Source organism: Malaya genurostris, chromosome 2 (assembly GCF_030247185.1).
Source record: "Malaya genurostris strain Urasoe2022 chromosome 2, Malgen_1.1, whole genome shotgun sequence".
Lineage (NCBI taxonomy): Eukaryota > Metazoa > Arthropoda > Insecta > Diptera > Culicidae > Malaya > Malaya genurostris.
Genome location: NC_080571.1, coordinates 168,899,896 through 168,924,761, shown reverse-complemented (window position 1 = coordinate 168,924,761; position 24,866 = coordinate 168,899,896). Strand labels below are relative to the sequence as shown.

Genomic DNA, 24,866 nt, shown 5'->3' with positions numbered 1-24,866 from the left:
TCCATATGGCTAATTTTGAAAAGGCACCCCATAGTACAGTAAGTCGTATTCACGACAAAACTAATACTGAAGATGAAACATGTCAATCTTCCTATAAGCGATCTCAATGATATTCAAATAAGTGTGATATATTTAATCTCTACAAGTATAATTTCGTGAGTTCTTTTGTCACATCTAATTTGGTTTTTTAGTAGTGCCAAATGTAACAACTAATCTGCCGTTTACTGAGATTAACACACAAGCATGTTACCACCCAACCTACTACTTGCGGATCCATCGTTCCATGTACCTGGCGAAGTGGACCTTATTATCGGTTATGAAATATTCCTAGACATCTTTAAATCAAGACGATTGAAAATTGGAGGTGGCTCTACCATATTAGCTGAAACTGAATTAGGATGAATCATTGGAGGAACAGTACAAGTCAAAAAGTTAAAACAAAATTTATGAACGAATATGCTGCACTGGGTCATATGAAAGAAGTAACAAAGTCTGACGAAAACGAATATTACATTCCACATCACACTGTGTTCAAGGCATCCAGCTCTACGACAAAGACACGTGTGGTGTTTGATGCATCTGAACAATACAAAGTGATTTATTGACTATCATTCTACGATTTTGTGTTCACCAAGTAGTATTGATTTCGAATATACCAAAAATGTATAGGTAAGTTAAAATTCATGAAGATGACTGCAAATATCAAAGAATATTGTGGTGGTATCAATAAGGACAAAGAAAGGTATATGAGCTGCAAACCGTTACATATGGTATTGCAAGCTCATCACATCATGCGACAAGAACGTTGGTACAATTGGCTAAGGATAATGGCGAAACGTTTCCATTGGCTGCTAGATTGATTCAGGAAGACAGCTACGTTGATGATTTTCTTACGAGTGGAAAAACTAATGAAGAAGTACAATGAATTAGTAACACTGCTGGGACGCGGAGAATTTGGTGCGCATAAATTCTGCTGAAACTCAACGACTTGACGAGGTGTAGTTGTGGTGTGATTGTGTTATGCTGGCTTAAGAAATCGCCAAGTGCGTTGAATAAATTTGTGTCCAATCGGGTAGCGACAATAGTAGAATTGGCATAAATTGGCACATCAAGCTCAGTAAGTAAGGGGGCATGCAGCGCGCTTAGCAAATTTTCCTTTGAATTTGCTAGTATTGTGGAAAAAGTACGAAGCCGTGAAGGAAAAACTCGTCGTTTCAGGCAAGCCTTCACGTCAGCGCAAACGCGACGAGTAACAACAAAAATATCTTTTCACGGGCACTGGTCACTGCCACTGGCATAGTGACAGTGGTCTCGGCTTTTGGTAGAACTGCGAGAAAAGTCGAGTGAATTTTCTACTTAAAATCACAAGCTCAGCTTGTACTAAAATCTTCGGGTTTCACCCGAAAGGAAATGTTAAGAGTTTAAAAACCCATAGTTGGGAAGAGTTAGGAGTTGGTCAGTTTCAGAGAGTTCGCGGAAAATATCCGTAAGTCTCGGGCGTCGACCCGTAGACGAGTCAGTCAGTTTTGAATTGTTGTAAGAAAAGAATCCTCAAAATGTGGCTGACAGAAAAGTCTGAAAACAGTTTTGCACAGTGATAAGGAAACAATCCTCTAAATGTGGATGATAGAAAAGCACGAAAAACAGTTTTGATTTGTTATAAGAAAAAAATCTGCTAAATGTGGCTGATAGAAAAGCACGAAAGTCAGTTTTGAATTGTTGTAAGGAAAGAATCTGCTAAATGTGGCTGACAGAAAAGTATGAAAGTAGTTTTGAATATTGATAAATAAAAGTAAATATCTGATTTGTCAATACATAGCCTAATGGTAGCAAGTGGAAAAAAACAGTCGCTGAGGGATAATAGCTATTTTCCGTGAACAAAACATACAGCACAGGAAGCGTAGATCCATTTTAGTGTTACTGAGAAAAGAAAACAAGTGATAACAGGTTTCTGCGAAGATTTTTCTGCAATTATGCAGTCTGTTACCACTGTGTGAAAATCTAAATTGCGAATTAAGAGAAATAAATAAAAGTTTAAAGAAGAACAGAAGAAAAAAATCTATTATTTTCTAATTGTGAAAAAGAATCCCCGACGCGAACACTTCAACTTCACTGAGTCATAACATTGTTGTTAGTCAACCGATTTCCGAAATTTGTTCACCATAGGAAAGTAGTAATAGAAAAAATGCACTGAAAAAAACGAAAAGGTGAGACTTTTTACAATGTTCATAAATATCTCGAAATTCAAAGCGATGACCTATATATTTTTACACATCATTCGATTGCTAGTGATACAAGCTACAATTTTTGCCCATTCTTGCACTATCAAAAGTAAACCTTAAAAAATCGATGAATTATTGAATATAAATTTGAATTTTTCATTTTTTTACATGTTTTACATGTTTCTACTCCAGGATATTTTAATCATTACCAGAAACAATGTATTGATGAACAAAATTATATATCCGTTCAAAGAATCTGAAGAAATTTGGTGCAAATGTAGAGATTCTCTATTATTGGGAAAATTTTGCTAAACATAATCAAATCAAAGCTTTTAAAATTTATGACATATATTTTTTTATTATTTTAGTTGGAAATGTATTATGAGTAAAACTTATAAAATAACTGAAACTTGGATTTCACTGACAATCTGAAAAATTTTCGGTAAATATACCTAAACTCAAAAAATAATTATATTTTTGTATTGGACAGAAGATCTAAACAATTTTTATGCACAACTCACACACAACTACTAAAATTCTGACTTTGTTTTAGGTTTCCCGAAATCCAAAAAAAAAATCGGTACAAGATCGGAAATTACAAAATTTTATTAAAATTACAAAATTAATTTCAATGGCTTTGTAAAATAAGAAATAGAACGTAAAATTATATGAAGGAAGAAGAATTACGCTTTTAGCACAAAAAGTCTCACGAAATTAAGTCAAATCTGTTCCCATATATCTCTTATTCTAAAGAAAACATGTATTCTTCAAACATTTTTGTTTGATTTTTGAAAAAACATGAAAGCTAGTGCATGAACTAGTGCAATCTACAAAATTAACCAGTTCTCAAATCGGTTAGGCCAAAAGTTTCTCAGTGAAGTGAGTTCCACTATTCCAAGTACTTATGAAACTGGAATCGCCTCGAATATTTGCTTTGCAGCAGCTGTTGTGATTAGCACCAACCAAACAATCTACCTGCAACTTACAGTTGTCTTCGTATCGAGAAACAACCTCTTCGTTTGAATGCTGTTTACTGAATGATCTATTTTATATGAAATTCATACTATTTTTTTTCATAAGTTTTTCTTCGCCGTAGTATTACTTTTACATAAAATTCTTATTTTTAAATATAATTCAAAAATAGTCACAACGATTTAAGTTTATTAAAACATATTCCTCTTATTACTTAAATATCATCTTAGGTAATTCGTCATTAATTATGAAATCTGCTCGGAAATATTATTTGAACCGAACGATTAACTTCTATAAATTATAAAATAAGCTGTTATTTTCAGACATTTTGTTGATGTTTTAATAAACTATTTCGAGTTTGTTTGTATCATTACATAATTTCTATTCTAATTTAGCTATTGGTTGAACTCATGGATACAGCTGGAATCAGAACTAAGTCTTAAAAGGATCCTTTATTAAATTGAAACTCCAATTTTCTGTATGAAATGATAAAGAAGTTTCATGTAAGGAAGGTCACGACAAGCAAGAATGTCTCGAACTGGGACATTGGATAGTCAACCTTGAATACGCAAAGAATTTATTAGTTGAGATCTGACATCACGATATTCCACGCATGTCCAAACGACATGATCAATATCCCGATAACCTTCGCCACAAGTACAATGATTAGTCTCGGAGAGCCCAATTCAAAGGAGATGTGTGTCTAACGTGTAGTGATTGGACATGAGTCTGGATATCATACGAATGAAATCCCTACTCACACCCAGTTCCCTTTGTCGATATTTTCGGAATAATTGAGTGCATCCACCGTCCCAGATCATCATTATCCCAAGAAGATTGCCAGCTGGCAAGTGTTCTTTGGCGAGTCGCGCTATAGAATTCGTTGAAAGCAATCGGTCGCTCATAAATTTCACCTTCAATAGCACCACGTTTGGCAAAACTATCGGCTCTTTCATTGCCTGGAATGGAGCAATGAGCCGGGACCCAAACTATTGTGATTTGATAATTATTATTCAATATGTCGTTCAGGCACTGTTTTATTTTGCCCAAGAAAAACGGTTCATTTTTGCCAGCAGCGTTTGAGCGAATGGCTTCAATTGCACTCAGACTATCTGTGAAAAGAAAATAATGGTTTGGAGATAATGTGACGATTACACTCAAGCTATAATGAACTGCTGCTAACTAAACAGATGCAGGTTCTTGGAGCTTGAATGAGGCCGAAACATTATTGTTGAACATACCAAACCCTGTCGCTTCGTCAATTCGCGATCCGCACGTGTAAAACATTTTCTCAGAGTCAATATGCCTGAACTTATTTGAAAATAGTTTTGGGATTTCCATAGAGCGTAGGTGATCCGGAATTCCACGCACTTTGCGTTGCATGGATATGTCGAAAAATAAAGTTGAGTCAGGGACATTTAGGAGGCTGACACGGATAGGAATATATTTTGAAGGGTTTATTTCCTGGGACATCTGGTTAAAATATACTGTCATGAATCTTGTTTGAGATTGAAGCTCGACCAGCCTTTCGAAGTTATTAATAACCAGAGGATTCATTACCTCACATCTTATTAGCAGCTCCCAAAAGCGATCTTTCAATGGAAGGACTCCCGCCAGAACTTCAAGACTCATTGTATGTGTCGAATGCATGCAGCCTAAAGCAATTCGCAAACAACGATATTGAATTCGCTCTAATTTAAAAATATGAGAGTTTGCAGCGGAACGAAAGCAAACGCCTCCATATTCCATCACTGAAAGTATCGTTGTCTGATACAATTTTATTAGATCTTCCGGATGAGCACCCCACCAAGATCCTGTTATTGTTCGAAGAAAATTTACTCTTTGTTGGCATTTTGTTATCAGATACCTAATGTGACCTCCCCACGTACATTTGGAATCGAACCACACCCCGAGGTATTTGAAAGTCAAAACCTGCGCGATCATTCTTCCCATCCTATGGAGCTGGAGTTGCGCGGGATCATGCTTTCTTGAAAAGACGACCAGCTCTGTTTTCTCCGCAGAGAATTCGATACCAAGATGAACAGCCCAAACTGACAAGTTATCTAAGGTATCTTGCAATGTTTTTTGCAAATCAACAGCTTTGGGTCCAGTAACTGAAACCACGCCATCATCTGCCAATTGTCTTAGTGTGCAGGGGGTTACTAGATAGCTGTCAATGTCATTCACGTAAAAATTATAGAGGAGCAGACTGAGACATGAGCCTTGCGGGAGCCCCATATAGCTAATTCTGAATGATGCTAAGTCGCCAAATGAAAAGTGCATGTGCTTTTCTGACAAAAGGTTGTGCAAATAATTATTTATAACCGCTGGAAGTCCATGTTGGTGGAGCTTGTCTGAAAGAACATCAATGGAAACTGAAACCAATGCTCCTTTTATGTCCAAAAATACAGATGCCATTCGTTGTTTTTGAGCGAAGGAAATTTGGATGTCAGACGAAAGCTATTCAAGGCAATCATTCGTCCCTTTATTTCTTCGGAAGCCAAATTGATATCTGACAACAAACCTTTCGTCTCGACCCAAGTGTCACAAATGTTTTGTATTAAAGATGATCTGTTATCATTGTAAACGGAACCCCACATAAAACCGTGCGAATTGAAATCCCCCAGAATCAATCGTAGAGCATGAAGGGCGTCGACAATTTCATTAAGCTGTCGCTGTCCAACTTGTGCTGTCGGAGGAATATATACCGAAGCAATGCAAATAGCTTTTCCTTTAATGTTTATTTGGCAAGCAACAACTTCTATACTAGATGTTGAAGGGATGTTTAATCTATAAAAGGAATAGCATTTCTTAATTCCCAAAAGCACTTCACCATACGGAGAGTCTCCATCGAGACGTTGTTAAAATCTTTAAAATTTAAGGATATGTTTGAAGTAAGCCATGTTTCACACAAAGCACATTTTTGACTATGCAACAAAACCTTAAATGAATCAAGTTTTGGCATGATGCTTCGACAATTCCACTGCAGGACAGTGATTGTATCGTTTGCGGCGGGTGAAAAATTATCCATCAAATGATACAAAACCTGAGACAATTGGCCATTGAGCTGATAACTGCTTCAAAAAGGTTCTAGCTATTGGAATTTCCTATATGAGAGTCTTTAAGGGTTCAGATATATTAAATTCTGAGAAAATCCATTCAACAATTTCTGAAAACCTAAGTAATCCTGTTGGTGGCTGTGAAATGGAGCTCACTGGATTATTATCTTTGTCTCTGCTAGATCCTGGATTGGTTTGTGAATTTGACAAACCAGGAGGCACAGTGTTTACTTTTAAATTTGGCTGTTTTGCTTTAACTCGGGGATCTTTTTTTGATGGTGTAATTTTATGTGCCTTTTTGGTATTTTGTGGTTTGGTAATCTCCTCTTAATTGACCCTCGAGGAGTGATAAACGAATTACCTTCACTATTTTCGTCAGAGTCAGAGTCCTCTGGTTCCTCTAGATTTGAAAACCCGTTTTCGGTTTCCAAAGGGAGGACATCAATGACCGTTTTAAGCATTTCTGCATATGTGCGCTTAGACCGTGCTTTTAAAGAAAGCCTAATTTTGTGTTTGTGCACTTGAAATGCAGTGCATACTGAAATATCATCATGAGGACTCTCCCCGCAATAAATACATTTTTCAATTTCTTTGTCGCAATCATTATCTTTATGAGGCCCTTCACACCTAATACATTTTGGTTTATTACTACAGTAAGTAGCTGTGTGGCCGAATTTTTTGCAGTTCGTACAACTCATTACATGTGGAACAAAAAGCCGAACAGGAAGGCGAATTTTATCGACATAGACATGGGACGGCAACGCAGACCCGGCAAATGTCACTCGAAACGAGTCTGATGGGTGATAAACTTTTTTTCCCTCTTCATGAACTACTGAGTACAATTGTTTGCACTCCAATATTTTCACACTCTCAAGCATAGAGCTCTTGAAACGACTAACACCATGCTTGAGTAAATCATCTACCGAAAGACTCGCTTCGGTAACAACACCGTCAATTTCGACATCTTTGGAGGGTATGTATACTTTATACTCTCTAGTGAAATGTTCCGAAGAGACAATATCATTCGCGTGTTTCAAAGTATTTACTACAACACGAATTTTATCGCTATTTACTTTTATGATCTCTTTGATTGAGGTGAATTGTGATGTAAAACCCTTTGGAAATTTGTAACAGGTTTAATGGCTTTGGTTTACGCCTAAAAAAGACTATCCAAGGCCCAGAAGAGCTCTCCTGATATTTTTCGTTCGGGGGGTATAGGATTCATGCTAGGATTGTGAATCAAATTTTGAATCAAATTTTAAAATAATAAATGAAACCAACACTACACAGTACTCAATCAAAAAGAAAAAAAAAACCTGTTTTAATCCACCTAGTGGTGTAATGATGCCTTTCTCATATCAATCATACTATCATATATAATACTGTGGTATTCTTCAAAATTATTTTTCTTCGATTCTTAAAAGAATAACCGAAATAGATTTGCTTGACCGTCTACTGACAAAAACTATCAATTGGAATAGATTTGAGGTCGATTTAGAAAACTTTTTACGGTTTTTCGTTCTTTTCAGTGATGGTATAAAATCTTTAATACACTTTACCCTATATTTCCGGATCCGGAAGTCGGATCCGCATGAAATTCAGGAATAACGCATGGGACCACAGGACCTTTCATTTGAACCTAAGTTTGTGAAAATCGGTCGCGCCATCTATGAGAAAAGTTAGAACACATATTTTCTTTTTTTGCACATTTTACCTCATAACTCCCGAACCGGAAGTCGGATCCAAATAATATTCAGGAATTTTGTATGGGACCACAAGACCTTTTATTTGAATTTAAGTTTGTGAAAATCGATTCAGCCAACTCTGAGAAAAATTAGTGCACTTATTTTCACAATTTTTTGTACATTTCACCCCATAATTCCGGAACCGGAAGTCGGATCCAAATAATATTCAGGAATTTTGTATGGGACCACGAGACCTTTCATTTGAATCTAAATTTGTAAAAAACGGTTCAGCCATCTCCGAGAAAAGTTAGTGCAAAAAAACGTTACATACACACATACGCACACACACACACACACACACACACACACACACACACACACACACACACACACACACACACACACACACACACACACACACACACAGACATTTTGCGTACTCGACGAACTGAGTCGAATGGTATATGACACTCGGCCCTCCGGGCTTCGGTTCAAAAGTGATTGCATAACCTTTCTATATGAGAAAGGCAAAAACATTTCTACCTGTGTCGTTTATGTTGAACTGCAGGTGGCATAACAGTTCGACATGAACTGATATGCACTGATGAGTCTAAGACGAAAGATAATGGTGAAAGTTTGATAATTTTCCATTTTGAAAAATCACCACACAAATTTTTTTCAATTCAAAATATCTTAAAATTGGCTGAAACGTTAAGATCTAGTGTTATCTAAAATAATTTTTTCTATAAAAAATCACCGAAATCGAAAAATATCCTAGATCTGCCTGAAACGTCGAGATAACACCAGATCTCGACGTTCGATATCGGAAATCTTGAAATTAAAAGTCCCAGAGAGTTCAAATTTTTCAAAAAAAATTCGAGATGACTCATGATCTCGACGTTCGGTGAGGAAGTGGAAAATTAGGGAAATTCAATAGTTTAGTGAATCTGGAGGAGGTATTCAAACGATTGCTTTTAAAGTCAGATAATCTCTGTAATAGCATTGTCAAATAGAGTAACAACCAACGTGAGTAAATTTCATCTTACCGAATATGCACCAGAATTAGTTTTTACACTCTAGAAGAAAAAATACCTTGGTTTTAACAAACTCTAAAAGATGATCAAAGATACCTAATACGAAAAGTAATAAATAAAAATGCTAGAGCGAAAAATCTGATTTTTTAGGAACACCTTACGTTGCTCTTTAAAAATAGCTGTAACACTGAAGCCGTTGCAGATACTACAATTGCTGAAGAAACAAAGCTGCTCGATATAAGTTTATCTACAATTTTGCTGAAGGATGCATTCCTCTATATCAACACGTTCGAAAAATAAGTGTAGGATCACCTTAATAATAAGAGCCACCCTTATACCATGTACATCGAAATATGGTTTATCTCTCACTGATCATTTGATTTGAAGACATCATAGCTCTAAAGTATAAGGTTAAGTCACAAATGTTTTTGTCCCCCTAATTGTAGATCCGAACCACTGTGCAATGCAATATAACTCAAAAATTTTAAAATTTCCGATCATCTAGCGATTTTTTTGAGATTTTATGGAAAACCTAAACATAATCAGATATTTAGTAGTTATCAAATTGCGTTTGAGTTGTGCATAAAAATTGTTTAGATCTTCTGTCCAATACAAAAATATAATTATTTTTTGAGTTTAGGTATATTTACCGAAAATTTGTAAGATTATCAACGGAATCCAAATTTCAGTTATACTAAATTTTGTTCAAAATAAATTTCCAACTAAAATAATAAAAAAATATATGTCATAAAATTTAAAAGTTTTGATTTGATTTTGTTTTGCAAATTTTTCCCAATAAGAGAAATTCTCTGTATTTGTACCAAATTTCTTGAGATTTTTTGAACGGATATATAATTTTGTTCATCAATACATTGTTTCTGGTAATGATTCCAATATTTTGGAGCAGAAAAATGTACATGTCATCGCTTTAATTTTTGAGTTATATACAAACATGTAGAACAAAATGAAAAATGTGTGTATATTTATAAATTCATCGATTTTTAAGGATTTATTTTGATAGTGCAGGAATGGTAGTTTAGCGAAAATTATAGCTGGTGTCACTAGAAATCAAATGATGTGGAAAAATGGCCATCGCTTTGAATTTCGAGATGTTTATGAACATTGTAAAAAGTCTCATCTTTTCTGAGGTCATCTATCAACAGTGTTCATTGCAACTTTGGGTGGAAAACCCTATTTTTCATTTTTTTTTTCAGTGCTTTTTATTTCTGAAAGTAGTACCTTTCTAATGGTGAACAAACTTCGAAAATCTGTTGATTGACAGCAAAGTTATGACTCGGTAAAATTGAGGTTCTCAATATCCGATTCGCGATGCAGGTGCCGCATGAATGCAGATTGGGCATGTTTTGAGCTTGAAAAAAAACTTGGAACGGGAAAAATCAGATTTTCTTTAGTTTTTTCTAAACGATTGTCAATAAGGATATACTTAAAATAACCTACAACCTTTACAAAATGCGATGGTTGATCGAAATTGGTCAAGTAACAACTGAGCTATGATAGCTCAAATTTACCGTTCCAGCTTTTTTTTCAGGCTTGGTGCTCCGCGTAACTTTTCTAGGCTTGGTATTAGGAGTGTTAAAAACCTCCTACTCAAGAGTGTTAAGGTATTGGATTGAAAAAAATTGCGTTCAGTATCGAACGCTGAGAATGGGACTTAGTCGTATATCCCATCGGACTCATATCAGGTGACTGTCGCCGACTCGGATTTACCGAATTATGTCCTCCTGGACCGAGTTCGTATACCTGTTCGCCTTTTTGTGCCGCAGGTCATGAACTGCACCAATTGCAAACAATTGGGATATACAACAAACCATTGTTGCATTAATTCCTTTGTATTAAGTGTGAAGGGAATCATGAGGATAACTCCTGCGTTAGAGACATTGAAGAGTGTCTCTACTGTAAGGTGGGTCCGCATGACCTCTCTGATGAAGCGACCCGATCATCAAGCCCTAACAAGTTTATAACAAAAAGCTGTATTCGTAACTATTGCTGATATAAGTATGGTCTCGTTAGTAGTTAAAATATCAAAATTTTCTTTACAAGTTTCAATAAGAGGAATAGTTTATATACGATATGTTTGTCGGGGATACCTCAAGCAACATTCCAAGCACACTTTCGCGGAAATATTGAAGAGTGCTACACCTAAAAAAAACTCTTTCGCTTGTTTATCAACTGACTAGAGCGATGCTGATTACCCCATCGAAGGTACATCTTCGGCGTTCCCTCTTAGCTCTGGAAAGCTCTCTGAGGGGTCCCAAAAAATTATAACAACTGGAAGTGATGGCAAAAAAGGAAAAAGAGCTCCAGATCTTAGAAAATTAATGCTGAGCAAGAATTTCCACCGCTTCCTGAGATTTCAGAGCCCCCAAAAGTCCCTGTTGATTGTTTAAAAATAATAATAATAATAATAATAATAATAATAATAATAATAATAATAATAATAATAATAATAATAATAATAATAATAATAATAATAATAATAATAATAATAATAATAATAATAATAATAATAATAATAATAATAATAATAATAATAATAATAATAATAATAATAATAATAATAACAATAATAATAATAATAATAATAATAATAACCGAGTAGCGAAGAACAACAAGAACAAAAGCACACCCAGCCTTGGGGAAATCCAGATAGATTTGAAAACGGAGATGATACACAGGAAAACTTTACCATATAAGTAAGAGCAAAGCTATTCAATACACTTTTGTGTTGCACCCAGCCGCGAGATCTTGCATAAAAGTGTTTGGTGGTCAATTCGGTAGAAAGCTTCTTTCAGGTCAGTGTGTACTGCATCAACTTGTACTCTATCATCCAAACTTGAAATACAAGTTAAAGTGAAATCAATGAGATTCGTGCTGACCGAACGACCTGGCATGAATCCATGTTGATCAGAAGAGATGTAATTTTTTGTACGAGATAGTAGCTCGGTGCTCACAATTATTTCGAATAGCTTAGATGCAGGAGATAAATTCGATATGCCTCTTTAATTCCTTGCGTAGATACGATCACCGCTCTCGTATACAAGAAACTCAGCCATTGAATTTATGTGTTACAGAAAAAAATGCCATTTCATTTACGTTATCGATTTCTTGTAGCGTTCTCCAGTTAACATTTTGTAAGAATTCAAGTATAGCAGCAAAATCTATCTTCCTATAATTTAATATCCTCGATTCATTCGTGGACTGAATGTGACAGGAATTGCCTTCGCCGTTCGGCAACGAGATAACTAAAGGCGTATGGTGCGTGTCGACGGGAAGTAGTGGAACAACACAACAATCAAAAACTAATTCTGTATAAAATGTTCAAAACGACGTATGTAACAATGAGAGATTATCTTTGTTTACTTTCTCTTTTGATTAATGCGATATATTCCTGCTTTTTTCGGTAATTTCTCCGAAGCAGATTAAAAGATGATAGCTTTAGTTATTATTATCGGTAAATAATTGGAGAGAAGGATTGCTAAGAGTGCAGTGTTCGAACGCTTTTTTTTACTTTCGAATATCAATTAGTAGATCACTTGTATTAATTGTGCCAGCTTTCCCCTTCTTCACTGTTAAAATTTGAAACGATGCACCAAAACTGAGTAGCAGAAAGTTCCTACAACTACAAACTCCAACTGGTTGAAAAACCTTTTTTTAATCCACCTAGTGGTGTAATGATGCTTTTCTCATATGACTTATGTTTTTAAAAACATCACTAGAAGATTCTGTCAAGTTTTTTATTCAAATTTATATAAAATTTAAACTACCGTCACCTTTGTTAACAGTTTCAAGTTAATATATATTTAAATGTGCAACTCTGCACGCTATACAACATTGATCAAAGAACACTGTGTGCTAGTCGGATGCGTTTTCTTCTTCTTCCCGGCACGCACCGATGCGTACCGATTTTGCATCATTTTGTATGACAGTTTGAAAGATTTGTCCTATAATTTCGGAACCGAAAGTCGGATTTTTTATGAAATAGCACAGTATCTTTTAAGACACTGAGATCTTTAATTTGATTTTGATTTATAAAAATCGGTTTAACCGTTGTTGAAAAATCGAAGTGAGTCCAGTTTTGGGAGCTTTTTTTTTCACTATTACCGGTGTGTTCGGAATCGGAAACCGGGCACTAGTAGTCCCAAAGTAGATCTCGTTTCGCCATCGCTTGTAGAAAAATACTATAGAAATTGAAAAATTTTACTAATCGCACTGTAATACCGGAATCGGATCTGAATCAACTTCTAGGGGACTTTTCAAAGAATTTTAATTTGCAACTTAGTTTGTAAATATCTTTGCAACTTAGTTTGTAAATATCGGTTAAGAGTAGGAATGTCGTAATATCGATCGATTAATCGAGTAATCGATTGATAACCCAGATAGTCGAGTAATATTTAATCGATTCGATTAAAACTAATATTCGATTATTGAGCTAATCGAATATTTTTCAAAAATCTCATAGTAATAATCGAATAATTATTCGAGTAATCGAATAATAACCCAGATAATCGATTGAATTTCACCGTAAGACCTTTCAGTTGAATCTGAATTTATGAGAATCGGTTGAGCCATCTCTGAGAAAATCGAGTGATATTAGGTTTTCACGTTGATTGTATAGCCTTTTTATATTATAATGGCAAAAAGGACCGTAGTACAGTAAAGTAAAATTTCGCATAGTTATGATGATTCTTCTAAAAAGAACTGATTCGAAAAATTCTGAAATTAGGAACTGGACTTGAGTTCAAGAACTAAATTTAGAACTTAGAACAGGCTCATAGTTCAACTGAAATTTAGTTTTTGAACTAGTTTCGAGACTGAATTCAGTTCCAGAATCCAGTTCCAACATGCACGTTCTGAATTCTGAACCTGTTTTCTGGAACTAAACTCCTGAAACTAAATTCTTCTTTCGACGATCAGAGTACAAATGAAAGCACGACCTGAACGATTGAGGTTTTATACTTGGTTTGTTTTTACTGATGTTGGTGGGAGAACTTCACATCCAGTTCCGTCTGAAGCTTTAGAAGAAATGGACGATTTTCAATCAAAGTTTACTTTTCATACTCGTCCAGTGGATAATAGGAACTGATATGTGCTTGACTACCTCAAAGCCGTCGTCCGAGAAAAAGGCAAGCAAGCGTGATGAAGTAAGCTAATGAAAAAACACTTGTTGAAAGTCTCAAGGCAACATCGGGAAGATTTTTAATAAGAGTATTAAAAATTCCATCATAACCAGTAGCCTTCATGTTTTTAAGTTTCCTAATAATTGATTTAATTTCATAAAAATTCGTCTCAATAATGTCATCTTGTAATAACACTTGGGTTGGAATATGCTGATATTTCAGTGAGAGTTCATTTTCAATAGGACTCACAACGTTCAAATTAAAATTGTGGACACTCTCGAACTGCTGAGCAAGTTTTTGAGCTTTTTCGCCATTCGTAAGAAGTATTTGATTTCCTTCCTTGAGAGCAGGAATTGGTTTCTGATGTTTCTTAAGAACCTTAGAAAGTTTCCAGAAAGGTTTAGGATATGGTTTAATTTGTTCAACTTCTTTAGCGACATTTTCATTTCGCAAAAGAGTAAATCTGTTTAATTTCTTTTTGTAAATCCTTAACTATGTTTTCATAGCAGGATCACGAGAACGTTGATATTGTCGTCGACGAACATTCTTCAACCGAATGAGCAGTTGAAGATTGTCATCGATGATAGGAGAATTTAATTTAGTTTGATCTTTGGGAACTGAAAGATTTCTAGCTTCGATAATGTAATGATTCAAATTATCAATTGCTGTGTCGTTATCCGCAGTATTTTCTAAAATAGTTCATGATCCACATGATTTTCAATGTGAGATCTGTAATCCAACCAATTAGCTCTATGATAGTTGAATATAGAACTAATTGGAGTAATTATAGCTTCGTTGGAAAGTCTGAATGTTACAGGAAGATGATCTGAGTCAAAGTCAGCATGTGTAATCGGTTCACTACAAATGTGACTTTGATCTGTTAGAACCAGATCAATTGTAGAAGGAGCTGAGAGTTGATTATGAAGTATTTTACCATTACTGTTATTTTGCCTACAATTCCACTGGACATGCTTAGCATTTAAGTCCCCTATTACGAAAAATTTCGGTCGATATCTTGTAAGTTTTTGCAAATGGCCTTTAAAGAAATTTAATTGTTCGCCGGTGCATTGGAATGGCAAATATGCTCCAGCGATGAAATAAATTCCATGAATGGTTTCAACTTCGATTCCCAAGCTACTTGCACGAAAGTTTTATTTAAATGAGATAGAAAAATAACTGTTTTCCAATTTTGTCACATATTATATAAAAAAGTACAAGCTATCAAATTCAATCAAAAAAAAATTTCGGATTGCCAAATTTTTAGAAACCGTTATTTTAAAAAGGTGTATTTTATTGTTAAAATCTTACATAACTATTGAACCAGGTAGTATAAAAAATCTTCTTCCACTAAAAGCTGCGTCTTTTTAGGCTCCTGAATTTCTTAGAACATTACTTTATTGAGAAAATTCAAATGAAAAAGTTATTGAATAAAAACTGTTTTTTAAGAATTACCCTAACTAAGGATATGAAAACCGTTCTAATATAAAAACGGTTAAAGATACACAACCAAAATCTTCGACATAATTGCCTTAAATTAATTATTCTAAATTATTGTGGAAGGATGCATTGTTCTATCTCATCCAGATTTTGAAATAATTTTATAATTCATAGTTTGTTTTAGGACCACCCTAAAACCACTACGGCCGAAAAACGCAGTTTATTAAGTGGAAAAGTTAATGTGCCTAACTAATGTGCCGAAGACTTCAAATCTCTGAGGCCAATAATAAAACCGTAAACAATTGTTTCCTGCTAATTTTGCTTCCTGGACCACTGTGCAATGGGATCACTGTGTGCAGAAAACTGTAATAAACTTCCCACTCCCTACAGTTATTTTAGTCTGTAAAGGGTTTTATCTGTCTGATCAATCACAATACAGATATGCTCAAAAAGTCTGTCCCAGTCAAAATATTGACTGTCGGCTTAACTTAACTGTAACAGTCATTTAACTGTGAATAGTGTGATCACATTGCCAGACCAAATATAAACTGCGAAAAATTACTTGTCTGTGGCAGATAAACCGTGACAGATAAACTGGCTAGTCTAATCGTAGCTTCACTCTCTGCGAGTAAACGCCGCTAAGCTCTTGCTTGACAGATTAAATATTATACAACGCGATCTAATCTTCGTCTAAAAAGTTCAGTTTTGGAGAGATTTTTTTATTAAAGTTCAAAATGGGTACATTTGATTGAATTGATTTTAATACCTGTGATCCTTGTGATCGTTGGAAGAGTTGTTTGCACAGCTGTCGTCTTTTGAAAAACAGTTACATTACAGCAACACTCAATTTCACTATCGGCATTTTTAACTTTTACAGAATACTCCCCACAGTCAGATATATTTGCATGTTGTATACGCACACAACCGAATTCAGCTTTGCTTTCATTGATTACGTCCTTAGTCCACACGAGTGGTTTACTATTTTTGAACCACTTGTACTGAGGTAATGGTCCAGTAACAGTACACACTAACTTGATTATTCCACCTTCTTCTGCTGTAATATTTTTCAATTTGGTTTCCCAGGTCAGTTTTATTTTTGAATCTCTGATTATAAATGGTTCACATGAGGTTTCATCGAAGCGATATCTTGGCATTGTCTTAATTTTTGGCGTTTCTGATTTTACCACCTGTTGTGCATCGGCAGGATAGTCGATATTTTCGTTCTTTTTTTTATTTGTTTTGAGTTCAATAGCAGACGTTTCCTTCAAACCTGCTTCGTTACAACTTTGTTCAGTTGGCGTGGGAACTAATGAACTGCAAGCCACATCTCCTATAAACTGCCTTTTAAATCGATCCGCATGTTCGACCCTATAAGCATGCACAAATTGCTCTTTCGAAATAAATTTTACTTCGTGTTCAACCTTTGATTGACCATCATTATTTATAGCACGGCATTCATACGCACCGCTATCCTCTGGTTTCGGTTCATGTATGTGTAATTGATATATCCCACTTGACTCACGACTTAGCATGAATTTGTCATCGTAAACAATTTCAGTGTCATCTTTGTTCCATTTAATGAGAAGATTTGGAGCACCATGTACTTGTGTTTGAAGGATTAAATCATTAGCACGAAGATCGTAAAACTCTGGAAAAATATAAATTATTAAATTATGTTCGAAATAAAAATGTTGAGATTAGGCAATTGTATATTGTTAAACTTTTTCGTATATAAGCAGGTGGAAAAAGTCAGCCCATGACAAAAGGAACGAACTGCCAATAATAACTCCGTTTTGTTTACTTTCTGTTTTGATCATTACAAAGCCATTATTGCAATTTCTTCAAAGTATTCATTATTTATTAAAAGCTTGTAGTTGCGACATGAAATGTCTTCTCATTAGCGTCAAATATGAAATCCATCGAATAGTGGAGAACGAAGCAAACCGTTATATTTTTGGTTTGGTTTTGTTTAGTGCATTGTTACACATAAAATCGTGATTTATCCATCTAGCAGTGAGATGATACCTTTTTCTCGATCCACAACTTTCGTTTTTTCGGTAGTTGTAGTTGCACAGAGTTACAATAGATTTGGTTATAAGAATGTATGAGTTTTCTCTTTGAATTCGAAGATAATTCAGAATTTTCAACCGATCTCAATTATACCGGTTTCGGAAGTACCTGCAATAATAGAACTCACTTCGTTTCCTCATGTAGGTTATACTAGTTTATGCATAACCTTTTTGTTTTCCAAGAATCAAAGGCAAATTATTTTGAAGAACACCATACATTTACATCTGAGAATGTGAGAGAAATGAGAAAGGCATCATTACACCACTAGGTCAATTAAAACAAGTCTTGCGTTGATGCTACAATGATGTATCTAAATTTGGTCTTTCGGGTCTAACACATAGATGGCGCTAGTTTTATTGCAGTCACCACTTTCTTTCTCTATAGAAAGGTATTAGAATTCCTGCAAAAGCCGTCTATCGAACGGAGCCTCGAAGAACCATAGTGTTATATACCAATCGACTCAGCTTGACGAGATCGGAAAATGTCTGTCTGTTTGTGTATGTACACCTTTTAACGATTTTTTAACGCGCAATTTTCTCAGAGATGGCTTACCCGATTTCAATAAGCCTGGACTCGTTTGTAAGGCTATTGATTAAGTTTGATCGAATTGTTTGATCAAGTTTGAGCGATTTGAAAATTTTCGATCTTGAAAATCACCATAGGGAGATTTTTCAAGATCGAAAATTATGGTTCATGCGCTTGCGCAGTGATTGAAATATACCTAACAAAATGTAGAGGTGAATTATTACTAACCCTTAGTATCTAAGAAAAAAATTGTAAAAAATTGCGTAGTAGTTCACAACTAATTGTCGGCGTCATTAGTTAAAAGAACCAAAAGAAAAAACTCACAGACGCCACATTGTTTGGTGACCTCCAGAGAGGACAAGTTAAGCCAATAAGTTCGTGTCGTCGACAGAAAAAGTGAAGTGCTATCCGAATACGCGAGTTAGCGTATAAATGCGGTGCGACCCAAATTAGGCGAATTAAAAATCGAACATTCGATCTAGTGAATACGCGAGTTAACGTATAAGTGCGGTGCAACCTAAGTTAGGCACTTTGAAAATCGAGCAATCGATGTGATGTTGGCGAGGTGTGGTGCAGCCTAAAACAGGCACATTAAACATTGCACATTCGATTTAGTGAATTCGCAAGTTAGCGTATCCGTGAGGTGCGACAATACAAACAAAACACAAAAGGGCATTGTCAGCTTTGCGACAATCCTGACTCAGCAGACAATATGGTCTGCTCTGACGATTGTGACAGATGGTTTCACATCGTCTGTGTACGGTTGGATCATATTCCAATTAAAACAGAATTTTGGGGTTGCCCAAAATGCCTGATTACTAGAACGCAAATAAATGCGCTTGAAAGTGAGATCGCTAACCTTAGGCGATCCTCAGAAGAATCTAATAAAAGTTTCCTGATACAATCGGTTAAGGAAGAAGTGAGAAAGGGGGTTACGATGATGTGACCACAAAAATGATAAGACTATTAGCGAGGCAATCACTAATGGATTTGCCCTATTTTGATTGATCATTTAAGGTTCGGTAAAAGTTTGAGACTACGTTCAAAGAAACTACTAGAGAAGGCGCATTCTCTAACTTATAAAATTTAACACGTCGTCAGAAGCATCCTAAAGGTGATGCATTTAGAATAGTGGAACCCCTATTGCTAGAAAGCAAAAATGTTAGAAAAATAATAGCAACTTAAAAAAAAATTTTGGTAATCCACAAAAGATATATAAACAATTCAGGAATGAAGTGAAGGAACTGTAGAATCCTAGAATGGAAGTTCCAAAAAGCACAACATAGTTTGTAACGATGATTGGTAATCTTGTTACAAACATAAAGATAATGAATTCTGTAGGTTATATGCAGGATCAAGCTCTGATAGATGAGATCTTAGATAAATTGCCATTTAATCTAAGACAAGACTGGGCTCAAAAGGAAATTGATCGTAAGGATATTGCGTCAGAAGCACATCCTTGTGAAATTCCGACACTAGAGGATCTTCTCCAATGGTTGAAGCCTCAACGAAGAACTAAAAAGGATGATCAAAGCTCTCAACGCTTTTTGTATAGATTTGCAAAAGAAGAGGACATGTCTGTGTACGTCATGCAAGTAATGACTTTTGGTGCAACGGGCTCATCGTCGTGTGCACAATACGTTAAAAACCAAAATGCCATTCAATTCAAAATTGATTATCCAACGGCGGTAACTGCGATAATTGAAAACCACTATGGATGATTATCTCGACAGTTTCAATTCGATAGATGAGGCTACTGAAACTGTGGAAAATGTAATAAAAATTCACGCTCACGGATATTCTAATATAAGGAATTTTGTAACAAATTCTAAAGACATAAAAAACTCATTGCCTGAGGACAAAATTATGCATAAGGAAGAAGTCGTTCTAGGCGATGACGAGCAACCTTATGAAAAAGTTTTGGAATGTCTTCGATGACACCATAAGATATCGAGTAAAGATGTCAGACTTGCCTGAATGGCCTACTAAGAGACAATTATTATCCGCCAGCATGAGCGTTTATGACCCATTAGGTTTGCTATCTAATGTAACAATTGAAAGTCGAATATTGATCCAAGACTTATGGAAATTAGGGATCGGCTGGGACGAGAAAATCCCCGAACCAATGTATAAGGAAAGGAGAAAATGGGGAAAGCGAACTGACAGTCTAAAAGGAACCAAATTTCCAAGATGATATCTTATCTCTCAGAAGGTGTAAAGGAGAGATACATACGTTTGTTGACGCTTCGGATAGAGCATTTACAGCGGTTGTTTATATGCGAACAACATTTGATGATCAGGTCGATATAACCATACTAGCTGCAAAGGCCAGAGTCGCGCCAAATAAACTTTTATCAATTCTTAGACTGGAACTAAAACCCGCGGTTTTAGGAACTAGATTAAATGAAACCGTTTTAAAGAGTCTGCGACTTAAAGTGGAAAGATTAATATATTGGACAGACTCGACGGTGGTTTTGTCCTGGATTCAATCTGATCCCAGAGAATACAAACAGTTTGTCGGCCTAAGAATCAGCGAGATTCTAGAAGGCACTACGATGACGTAATTGAGATGGGTGAATTCGAAGAATAATCCAGCTGATGAAGTTACAAAATCAACAGAAAAGGAATCAATATGGAAGAATAGTCCAACATTTTTGAAAAAAGATGAAAAAATTTGGCCTCTTATAGACCGATCAAGTTGAGTAGTACTAATTTCATGAAATTTGAATTCATCAACATCGATTGGTGTTCGAACTGGAAACGTTCTACACGAGCCGTATTTTTTCTATTCTTCTTTAAACTTTTATTTACTTTTCCTAATTCACAATTAAGACTGTCACACAGTGGTATCAGACTACACAATGGCAGAAAAATCTTTGCAGAATCCTGTTATCAATTGTTATCTTTTCTCGGTAACACTAAAGTCGATCTATGCATCTTGTGCTGTATGTTTGTTCACGAAAAATAGCTATTATTCCTCAGTGAATGCTTCTTCTTCCACTTGCTACCATCAGGCTACGTGCTGACAAATACGATATTTACTTTTATTTATCACTATTCAAAACTGTTTTCGTGCTTTACTGTCAGCCATATTTAGCGGATTCTTTTCTTATCACTATTCAAAGCTGTTTTTTATGCTTTTCTGTCAGCCACACTTAGCGGATTCATTTCTTACAACGATATTGTACACGGATTGGTACTACTTGAAAACGATTACCAACACGAGAACGACCTTTTTCTTTTTAGTGTTAATCGCACAATGCATAATATTTTCATTTCGTCCTAAAATTTCACTGGCTGCGCTCTAAACTATGACGTCTGTGACTTGCGGCTACTCTCCGCGAACTCTTTGAAACTGACTTGCCCCTAACTCTTTCCAACTATGGGTTTTTAAGCTCCTAACTTTTACTATCGGGTGAAGCCCGAAAATTTTAGTACCCGCTGAGCTTGTGATTTTGAGTTGAAAGTTCATCCGACTTTCTCCTGAAGTTCTACCAAAAGCCGAGACCACTGTCACTATGCCTCGTGCTCGTGAAAAGATATTTTTTGTTATTACTCGTCGCGGTTACGCTGACGTGAAGGCTTGCATGAAAGGTGACGAATTTTTCCTTCACGGCTGGGTTGCTATTCTTGCAATGCTGCAAGTGCAATGAAGTTTAATGAAAGACTTTGGTGAGGGCGCTGCATTTGATACTACAATTTTATAACGAAAAATTTTTTCACAAAAAAATGGACGAAGCAATCGCTGCAGTTAGACAAAGGTAATGGGTGATTGTCATTCGAACCTCGATGAGCTGAACTGAAGTAGACTGCCCGTAGTTGCACTTCGTGATTGACCGAATGAGTGAAAATGTACAATAAATCAACAAAATGATGCTTTTGAGATGCGAATCATTCTCACTGTGCATACCCTATGATTCAAAACTTTACATAAAATGGTCAATAACAACGCCGGCCACGACCAAAGGCTGTGCTCTGAAGAAGGGACGGAATGTTAGTCCGATACTCGTTGTTTTAAGATACCGCGGGTGCCACTGCATCTCCACGAGTATCACAGGAGAGGAATTGTATTAGTAGAAAAGGAAGAAGATTCGGATATGCCTTGGTAAACTATACGATCTCAACAGAAAGTGCAGTATCTGAAACGATTAAATATCGGAACTGGTTAAAACTCCGGGCAGATTATCATGAGTGGCGCCACTCACTCATACATCAACTCCCCGCCCCTACAAAATTACTATTCCAATCACTACCGATGAACTCGCAAATTTGACAACAATAATTTCTCGTATGTGTCCAGCGCTGTTTAACAAGTAGTCGAATTAATTCGTAAAACTCGAAAGCTTCCTAATCTGCGAAAAAAAGGTTTGGGAATAGTGAAAAATTGAACTAATATCTCTATTAAATCAAAATACTAGCAAGTTGGAGCCAAAATTGGGAATAAGGATAAGAGTTAAGTGTTATATTTCCATTTAGAAGTGACTTGCATCCAATACAGTTCAAATTCTCTCAAATTCGGTAGTCAATCGATTTGAAACCAACGGAATCCCAAATCGTATCTCGAAACACATGTGATCAGTGCGTACCGTACAGTATCTGGAGACGCAGCCTACATGGTGGCATACATGATGACTATTGAACTGCTCGTCAAGGAGGACGCGGAGTGCTACAACATGCAGAGGGACAGGAACGCCCAGAAGAATGCTAACACAGCCTTTCTACGGGAGTGGACACGGAAATGGGACAGCTCAACCAAGGGAAGGTAGACACATTCCAAGAGTCTCCGGGTGGATCGACAGACCCCACGGCGAAGTGAACTTTGGCCTGACGCAGTTCCTCGCAAGTCACGGTTGTTTTAGGTGGTACTTACACAGGTTCGGCCACGCGGTATCTCCTGCTTGCCCTGGATGCCCAAATGAGCTTGAGACTGCAGAACACGTCCTGTTTGCCTGTACCCGCTTTGCGACTCAATGGAATGGTCTACTGGATGTATGTGGCAGAGAGACTACACCAGAGAAGCTAGTCCAGAGGATGTGCCACAGTGTGGAGAACTGCAACGCAGTTTCGACTGCAACCTTCCTGATCGCGGGGATCTTGCTGCGGAATTGAAGCGCAGAACAACAGGCAGCCGCCACCGCCTACCACTAAAGAGGGATCGGCGAACAACCGTCGGTTCGGGAGTTTTTCCGTTGTAGGGGAACTCTCCGTCGGTGTAGGCTAGATCTGACTTCCGGTTCCAAAATTGCTGGATGACAAGTGTGAAAAATCGAAAATTAAAAAATTACACTTATCATCCAGTAATTCTGGAACCGGAAGTCAGATCTAGCCTACACCCACGGAGAATTCCCCGGCGAAAGAAGTTCTCCCGACACCGACCGTTCATGTTATTCCACCGGGACACTCGAAGGAGTGCCGAGGTCCATTCGGTAATACCGGTTGGAGCATAGCTTCCGGTTCACTGGCGCCCCGACGACTCGACTTCGGTGCTGTGGCTTCTACTCGGCTAGTCCCCGACGAAGGATCTAGCCATAAAAAAAACTGGGCACAAATCAATTCTAATGGATCTTATAGTTCAATATGGAATTCCTGAATTTCATCCGGATCGAACTTCCGGTTCCCATATAACAAAGTGATGAGTGTCAAAATGTTCAAACTGGCATAAAAGTGCACAGTGCGGATTTCGTGCACGCTATGAAGAAAACGAAAAAAGACTCCTAAAGTCGGGGTTGAATATACTTTGTCAGGATAGATTTTTGGTCCATGCTTTTGAAGGCGAGCTTTCAATGAATAAGTTGAAAGTTGCCGTTTTCAGCCATGCAATTCTTCCTTCAGAAAAAATACTTTCCTGACCGCTAAAGTCAAACAATCATTCTGAAATTTTCACAGAATAATCTAAACTAATTTTCTAAGAGATTGTCAGTTGGGTTATTTTATATTAGTCGCCGTTTCTGAGAAAATCAGATTTGAAGCGTGAAAATAGCAGAGGGAAAATGTAGGTAAAATAACAGTAATGGTAAAATACTTCATAATCAACTCTCTGCTGGTTACTTTACAGCTCTTAATCCCAGTAAGTCGACTTGTTTCTCTTCCATGAAAAACTCCTGTACAATTGATCTGGTTCTAACAGATAAAATTTACATTTGTAGTCAACTGATTACTCATGCTAACTTTGACTCAGATCATCTTCCTGTATCATTCAGACTTTCGAACGAAGCTATAATTAATCATATTAGTTCTATATTCAACTATCATAGAGCTAATTGGTTTGAATACAGATCTCATATTGAAGACCATGCGGAGCATGAAATTGTTTTAGAAAATTTTGCGAACATCGACACCGTAATAGATAATTTGAATCATTACATTATCGAAGCTAGAAATCTTTCAGTTCCCAAATCCCAAACTATATTAAATTCTCCTATCATTCTTTACAATCTCCAACTGCTCATTCGGTTGAAGAATGTTCGTCGACGACAATATCAACGTCCTCGTGATCCTGATATGAAAAACATAGTTAAGGATCAACTAAAAGAAATTAAACATAGATTTACTATTTTGTGAAATGAAAATTTCACTAAAAAAATGGAATAAATTAAACCATATTCTAAACCTTTCTGGAAACTTTTAAGGTTATTAAGAAACCTCAGAAAAAAATTTGCTTTCAAATAAGAAAATCAAATACTTCATACAAATGGCGAAAAAGTTCTGAAAGTTGCAGTTCGAG

General features: G+C 36.3%; 1 protein-coding gene across 1 annotated transcript in view; it reads right to left on the bottom strand.

Moving 5' to 3' along the window:
* Positions 1-24,866, bottom strand: part of LOC131432302 (muscle M-line assembly protein unc-89-like) — a 582,923-nt gene that overhangs the window by 555,226 nt on the left and 2,831 nt on the right. Inside the window, exon 3 of the mRNA XM_058598498.1 lies at positions 16,314-17,195. Within this exon, the coding sequence (XP_058454481.1) occupies positions 16,314-17,195 (882 nt within the window). The remainder of the gene's footprint in view (positions 1-16,313; positions 17,196-24,866) is intronic.